Source organism: Xyrauchen texanus, chromosome 29 (assembly GCF_025860055.1).
Source record: "Xyrauchen texanus isolate HMW12.3.18 chromosome 29, RBS_HiC_50CHRs, whole genome shotgun sequence".
Taxonomy (NCBI): domain Eukaryota; kingdom Metazoa; phylum Chordata; class Actinopteri; order Cypriniformes; family Catostomidae; genus Xyrauchen; species Xyrauchen texanus.
The window spans coordinates 12,451,875-12,460,573 of NC_068304.1; the positions used below are offsets into that span (position 1 = coordinate 12,451,875).

Genomic DNA, 8,699 nt, shown 5'->3' on the forward strand with positions numbered 1-8,699 from the left:
CATAGGAAAATCCAGAGGGAACCAATGGCAACGCCTACAAACTGACATCACGGCTGAACCGTTTTGTGTGACGTCACACATACATGGCGGCTCCCGGGGATATAAACAGTTAGCCTAATAGTAAACTTTAACCTTTAAACAAATAAAAGCAGAAAGTAGTAGAGGTTCATACATTACAAATAATTCCTAGTATTCCTAGTATTGCTATTCTGTTTCTGTATATGTCATCTACTGAGGCTCGAGCAACAGAACGCTTTGTCGCGATCAGAAGATATCAAGCAGGAACACCAGACAATAGAAATCAGCTTTACAAGACAATCTAACAACGCGGCACCTACATTTACTGTATAGTAGATGTGTGCGAGTTTCAGCTCGATAAATGCCGATTATATTCTCATCCTCGTGAACGCTCCGTCAGAAAACTCACTGAAGAGGGAAAATCCTCCTAAACGTGACGAAGACGTGCTTCCAAACAAGCAGGAATAACTTCACGTGTAGCAAATGAAACCTGTGTTACACAGTATTGACAAGATGTTTATTAAAGGCTTTATTCAAGTTTATAAAGATTTTATTAAATGGGAAAGTAAAGACATGAGTTGTTCAAAAGCACGCAGCATTAAAAATGAAGATACAACGAAACAAGGAGGTTAGTATCTATTTTTGTTATTATTCTTTTTTTTAATTGACATTTATGAGGAATTCTTGGAAACAAAGTTTCAGGACGTTCACTAGATTTGTTGCATAAACTACACTTCAGCTTTAAATAATTAAATGCGACTTGTGCCTTTCTGAAAGCAAACATTATGATTTGGTGAGAAACAGCAACATCTATTTTATTATTTAGTGAAGGTTTTGACCGGCTGTTGCTCTCATGTGCACGATCATGAATGCACAAATGTCTGCAACTAATTCATCTATTTAAAACTTGATAATTGACGAATCTTACAATTATTAGAATTATTAATGGCCGATTATTGCAGAGATAAATCAAGAACTCTTAATCGACTGTTCAGCTTAAGCCTGGAGTTAAGAGGCTGTATTTAACACAGTAGTAGTAACTTTATTTATCCCCATGGGGATATTTTATAGATAATAAAAAAAAAAAAAGTCACTTGTTTTTCACATGTTTCTGCTTCTGCTAGTGCAGCAAGACAAAATACACATATCTAATATTATTTTCAACATTCTTTGAAAACTAATTTTCTATATTGTTTACATTGTTCATGTCGACTAATCGTTTCAGTCCTACATGAGAGCAGCATTTCCTTAAGAACACGCTCATGAGTTGGGGCTTATAAGTGATTTTCACATTGCGGTTGCTCTAACTGGAACATCACAGCAATATTCACAACAGAGAACACAGCTGCACACACACCATGATTTCTAGTTTAATTTCTGAGTACTCAGTTTCATAAAAATAAGGCTGAGCATAGAAATGCTTCTCCTTTTTGACTTCAAACTCTTCAGACATGTTTTGTGAGTTTGGGTAACTGGTTTGTGTGCAGCTGTGTTGTGTTCTCTGTCTAGGTCGATGCACTGCAAATGAATGGTGATCAGTGAAAAATCATAAAGGAAACATAATCCATAAGACTCCAGTGGTTAAACCCATATCTTCAGAAGCGATGTAATGAGTTTGTGTGTGAAACATCAAAATTTAAGTCCTTTGTTTACTCTAAATCTCCACTTTCACTTTTATATTTGAAAGACTCATGTGGTAACTGTTTAGTTTCACTTTCACTTCTGAAAGTGAAAGATAAAGTGGAGATTTGGCATATAAATTGGACTTTAATATAGTTCTGTTTCTCACCCACACCTATTATATTGCTTCTGAATATATAGATTTAACCACTGGAGTTTAATGAATTATGTTTCCTTTATGTGATTTTTGGAGCTACAAAGGTCTGATCATGTTTCACTTGCATTGTTTGGGCCTACAGATCAGAGATATTCATCTAAACATCTTTATTTGTGTTCTGCTGAAGAAATAAAGTCAGATACATCTGGGATGACAAGATGCAGGCGTATGCAAAAGTTTAGGCACCCCTGACAATTTCCATGATTTTCATTTATAAATAATTGGGAGTTTGGATCAGCAATTTCATTTTGCTCTATCAAATAACTGAAGGACACAGTAATATTTCAGTAGTTAAATTAGATTTATTGGATGAACAGAAAATGTGCAATATGCATCAAAACAAAATTAGACAGGTGCATAAATTTGGGCATCCCAACAGAAATATCACATCAATATTTAGTTGAGCCTTCTTTAGCAGAAATAACAGCCTCTAGGCACTTCCTATAGCCTGTAATGAGTGTCTGGATTCTGGATGAAGGTATTTTGGACCATTCCTCCTTGCAAAACATCTCCAATTCAGTTAGGTTTGATGGTTGCCGAGCATGGACAGCCCGCTTCAAATCACCCCACAGATTTTCAATGATATTCAGGTCTGGGGAATGGGATGGCCATTCCAGAACATTGTACTTGTTCCTCTGCATAAATGCCAGAGTAGATTTTGAGAAAGGTTTTGGGTCGTTGTCTTGTTGAAATATCCTGCCCCAGTGTAACTTCAACTTTGTGACTGATTCCTCTACATTATTCTCAAGTATCTGCTGATATTGAGTGGAATCCATGCAACCCTCAACTTTAACAAGATTCCCAGTACCGGCACTGGCCACACAGCCCCACAGCATGATGGAACCTCCACCAAATTTTACTGTGGGTAGCAAGTGTTTGTCTTGGAACGCTGTGTTCTTTTGCCGCCATGCATAACGCCCCTTGTTATGACCAAATAACTCCAAAATGAAGCTGGTCTTGTCCAAATGTGCGTTTGCATACCTCAAGCGACTCTGTTTGTGGCGTGTGTGCAGAAAAGTCTTCTTCCACATCACTCTCCCGTACAGCTTTTCCTTGTGCAAAGTGCGCTGAATTGTTGAACGATGCACAGTGACAACATCTGCAGCAAGATGATGTTGTAGGTCTTTGGAGGTGGTCTGTGGGCTGTTTTTGACTGTTCTCACCATCCTTCGCCTTTGCCTCTCCAATATTTTACTTGACCTGCCACTTCTGGCCTTAACAAGAACTGTGCCTGTGGTCTTCCATTTCCTCACTATGTTCCTCGCAGTGGACACTGACAGCTTAAATCTCAGCGATAGCTTTTTGTAGCCTTCCCCTAAACCATAATGTTGAACAATCTTTGTTTTCAGGTCATTTGAGAGTTGTTTTGAGGCCCCCATTTTGCCAATCTTCAGAGGAGAGTGAAAGAGAATAACAACTTGCAATTGGCCACCTTAAATACCTTTTCTCATCATTGGATGCACATGTCTATGAAGTTCAAGGCTTAATGAGCTCACCAAACCAATTGTGTGTTCCAATTACATTTACATTTACATTTATGCATTTGGCAGATGCTTTTATCTAAAGCGACTTACAGTGCACTTATTACAGGGACAATCCCCCCAGAGCAACCTGGAGTTAAGTGCCTTGCTCAAGGACACAATGGTGGTGGCCAAATAATCAGTGCTAGGTAGTTACAGGTATTCAAATCAACAAAATGACAAGGGTGCCCAAATGTATGCACCTGTCTAAATTAGCTTTGATGCATATTGCAAATTTTCTGTTAATCCAATGAACCTCATTTCACTACTGAAATATTACTGTGTCCTTCAGTTATTTGATAGATCAAAATGAAATTGCTGATCCCAACAATTATTTATAAATGAAAATCATGGAAATTGTCAGGGGTGCCTAAACTTTTGCATACGCCTGTATTTAAATTTTTTGGGTGAACTATCCTTTTAATAGGGATTTCAATAGAAAAATAATTAATCACAATTAAACTCATGATTTAGCAATTAATTTTGTATGTTACAAAGCTACATAATTTTTTACATTGCTTGTATTCAATTGAGTTACATTGCCTACCGGTTGGTGTTAACTTTAAGGTCACCTGCTGAGACAAAGTGAGGTAAGAAATGTGTGCAAAGAAACACCATAGCTAATGGTTAAAACGTCTAGCTTGTACCGCTTTATACCGAGAGAAAAGATGAATGTGAAGAGGGTATGCAGATTTTTTTTTTTTTTATAGAATAATTTTCTTTCCTCTAATTTTGTCTGTTTTAGTTGCAAGTTTCATGACTCACATTACCCTGATTTGTTTTTGTCATGGTTGAATAACCGTCATAACAGGCAATGTTGTCTTCATTTTTAAATGAATTGTTTTATTCAAAACTTTAGTTTTGTTTCAATGGGTTGGGAAAAAATTTACTACATGATCATTACCTTGAATTTCAAGCATCTAAAAGATTTGATAGCATTTAAATTTTGTGAACTGTAAGAAAATGTCATTTAAAAATAGATACTGGGTTACATGTATTTCCTTTCATGTTTATCTTTTTTTATTAATTTGTACTTTTATATTTTTATTTCAGACATGAAAGAGGAAAGTAAAGAACTGAATGAAGTGGAGAGAAATTATTATCGGGATCCACATTTCACAACTAGAGATTTTTCTTTTAGCTGCTCACAGATGGAAAATTATTCCTCACAAAATACAACAGGAGCCATACATTATTTCACCTGCCCTCAGTGTGAAAAGAGTTTCAAGAATAAAGTAAACCTTAGAATGCACATTAGAACTCACACTGGAGATAAGTCTTTTACATGCTCTCAATGTGGAAAGAGTTTCTGCAGTAAAGGAAACCTTGGTAACCACATGATAATTCACACTGGAGAGAAGCCTTTCACCTGCTCTCACTGTGGGAAGAGCTTCAATACTAAAGGCAACCATGATGTTCACATGAAAATTCACACTGGAGAGAAACGTTTTACATGCATGGAGTGTGGGAAGAGTTTCCCATATCAAGCACACCTTAAAAGGCACATGAGAACTCACACTGGGGAGAAGCCTTTCACCTGTCCTCAGTGTGGAAAAAGTTTTACAGAGAAAACCACATTTACGAGTCACATGCGAATTCACACTGGAGAGAGGCCTTTTAGATGCAGTCGATGTTGGATGAGTTTTAGACGTAAACATGGACTTACCATACACATGAGAACTCACACTGGAGAGAAGCCTTATGTATGCAATCAGTGTGAAAAGAGTTTCATAACTAAATATCAACTTGATACTCACATGAGAGTTCATACTGGAGAGAAGCCATTTACATGCATCCAGTGTGGAAAGAGTTTCAAAACTAAATGGCATCTCTGTATTCACATTAGAATTCACACTGGAGAGAAGCCTTACACATGCCTCCAGTGTGGGAACAGTTTTGCACGTAAAAACAGCTTTAAGACTCACATGAGATTTCACACTGGAGAAAACCTTTTCACGTGTCATCAGTGTGGTACACATTTTACTTCTGCAACAGCCTTAAAAATGCACCTGAAAACTCATGAAAATGAGAGGCCGTACTTGAGTTCTCCAGCAGGAAAGCGTTTTAAAAAGCAGCAGAAAAAAGATACTGCTGTGAGAGCTCATGTTTGTTTTGATTGTGGAAAGGCCTTTTCTAGAAAAACTAATTTGGAACGGCACCAAAAAATTCATACCAGTTAAAGAAGTGCAAGTGCGTAATGTGTGGAAAGAGTTTCACTTGTTCCGGAATCCTGAAAGTACATGAGAGTGGATACTGGAGCGAGGCCATGCACTTCATTTGTTCATGTTCAGAGTTTCAACCAATCCTATACTCTAAAGATTCACAGAAAGGATTATTATTGTTATAGTTTTCATTGATATGAAATTCAAAAAAAAAATTAAGATGACATTTGCTTCATTGCTATACCTGTATTGATCAATGAGCTATAATTCAAGTGGCATGAGAAAAATGTGAAAATGTCAAATCTCATCTAATCTGATTTAATTAAAAAAAAAAATTCTGCAGATTCTGCCTGTCTTTCATTTGGTGTAGTGTTCAAACAACAAGGTGTTGAATGTTAGGGTATTTATGTTGCTTTGAAAAGCATTTAATTTTTATAGGAATTCTTTTACAGTTGGGAGTATCAATACAAAGTGATGTACACCAATTATTGTTTATTTTTATCCATTATTCTCATAAGTTTATTCTCATCTATGTCCTTTCTGTTCAGTGTCCATCATACTGTTTCATGGTGCACATAGTCTATGGTCTATTCTGTCTAACAATATCATGTATTCCCAAGTGCATCCATTTGAACTCCTTGTTTAATAAAAGCATTATTCCGTACAATAGAGGTAAATAAACATTTTAGCACAAAAGATTGAACATCATAAAGTCATGCTCACTATGTTACAGAGAAGATGATGATGAATGCAAGAAAAAGTGGGGGTGGGGAAGAAACACAATATAGTTTGATTATTGGTAATTATGGCTCTGGAAAGACAATTAACCATTAAGACATTTTTGTTGATTAATTACTCAATGCATTTATCAAATTATTTTTCATGGGACTTCTGCAAGGTGAGTATTCAATTGCGGTGGAAGATGATTTTTTCAAGGATATGTTATTGCTTTGAAATGGCATTTTTTTGTATGCTTTTCTTTTATGGATGGGACATGGGAATAGCAATAAGTGTTGTTGTTTTGTCTGAGCAAAAGCACCATGATACTGTTTTACAGTGCTCACATGTTATAGTGTGATGATGTATAATAAATACATCATAAATTGCAGAATAGATCTTAATTCCTGTGGACTACAATCTTGAATCCTGCTGTGTACATTTGGTGTATAGATGTAACAATGTTAAAGATGTGCTGTCCTAATTTGGAAGCACATTTATCAACTGTAAGCCTTTCTACTCACTGCAGGAGTTCTCCTTGTTTATTCTGATGAGTGTTTACATCCAGCCACAAGCATGCATGGACGCAGCGCTGCAACAGCTGACTGATCAGACACGGAGCCACAACACTCAGACTCGTTATTATTCTCAGTGATTTTAACAAAGCCAGCCTCACCCATGAACTGCCAAAATATAGACAGCACATTACATGCCCCACCAGGGACAGAAATATACAGGATCATATGGAATATTTTAATTTAAATGGATTTAGTTCATCCATTTTTGATAATTGAAATAATATGTATGCAATGACAATGTGCAATCAATGTATCAAGAATAACTGCATTATGAATGTTATAGGTTAGATATTTAATCATTCATTTATTGATTTCATTATCATATACTCAATTTAATAATCAAAGTTCAAATCAATGGAAAAATGCAGCTTGGCTTCTCTAGGGAGAATGACATCCTCTTTCTGTGAAACTCTATATGACTAAAGGTGATGTGTGTGAGGATAATAAAAGGATAATTTATGTCAGAGACCAGAACTGCCTGGTGTCCAAAAAAGGCAGATGATATTTGTGCATTAATTAGTGCTAGAAATTAAATGAAACATGTATGTGGGTGGACATACGACTTTCCGATTTATAAGAATGCGTGTAACCAATGACTGTAATAAGGGAAATAATTTAATATACTAATCAAATTAATGCAGAAAGTAATGATAATTAGTCAATATAAAATAATGTAAGTGATTTCTGTGTGTTTTATGCATATAAAATGAAATAGTCATGCTTTTGCCATCACTGAAGTAAGTTGGGGTCAAGGGTGACCAGCTAGAAGGGAGATGGCAAAGATGAATCTAGGGAGGTATAAGATGACTTCATTGGATGAAGAGGACATCACTCAAAGAGATAAGGGTGAACAGAAACTGTATAAAAAATGCATGATTCTGAAGTGTAATTTTAGATGCTTGATGGACCACCTCAGCTTTGTTACTCTGTAATAAAAGTCTATTTTTGGAATCAGAACTTTGTGTCTCCGAGAAATCTTTGACTTGGCTGAGCGTCGATGGCTGTTTTGCCACAACAATCACTGCTACACAACATTAAATGATGCATATCGCTCTGTCCCTAGAACAGCTTTTGGACTCTGATCACTGTCTGGTTCACCTTCTTCCAACCTACAGGCAGAAACTAAAATCAGCTAAGCCTGTAATAAAGACTGTAAAAACATGGACCAATGAAGCAGAGCTCGAACTACAAGCCTGCTTTGACCGCACAGATTGGAGTGTTTTTGGAGCTGCAGATACCAATCTGGATGAGCTCACAGATATTGTGACATCATATATTAGTTTCTGTGAGGCATTTTTGCATTCCATCTAGGATTTAATGTTCAACAACAACCAACCATGGTTTAGAGGAAAACTCAGACAGCTTCATCATGTCAAAGAGGATACTTACAGCAGCGGGGATAAAATCTTGTATAATCAGGCAAAAACACACTGACTGAGGAAATGAAAGTGGCAAAAAGAATTTACTTGAAGACAAAAACAAGTTTTCAGCTAACAACCCTGCATAAGTGTGGAGAGGCCTGAAAGACATTACTAACTTCAAGACACCATCCCCCAACACTATAGGGAACCAACAACTGGCTGACGACTTGAATGTGTTTTACTGTAGATTTCAAAAGCCCAGTCTCACACCGATCTGACATTCACTTCACACAAACACCAACACCTCCTTCAACCACCCTCCCTGCAACTCAACCTGCACTTGAGATCTGTGAAGAGGAGCTGTGCCGGGTCTTCCAGAAACAAAAGTCAAGGAAAGCACAGGGCCCAGACGGTGTTTCACCCATTTGTCTACAATCCTTTGCTGACCATCTGGCCCCCATTTTCACACAGATTTGCAGTAGATCACTGAAGCAGTGCGAAGTTCC

The 8,699-nt window shown here is 36.9% G+C and overlaps 1 protein-coding gene across 1 annotated transcript; it reads left to right on the forward strand.

The window, feature by feature from the left end:
• The first annotated feature begins 501 nt into the window (after window positions 1–501).
• On the forward strand, window positions 502–7,732 carry LOC127623363 (gastrula zinc finger protein XlCGF57.1-like). The gene is made up of 2 exons (XM_052097789.1): window positions 502–646; window positions 4,429–7,732. The coding sequence occupies exons 1-2, from the start codon at window positions 502–504 to the stop codon at window positions 5,553–5,555; spliced, it is 1,272 nt and encodes a 423-aa protein (XP_051953749.1). The 3' UTR covers window positions 5,556–7,732.
• Window positions 7,733–8,699: the final 967 nt, after the last annotated feature.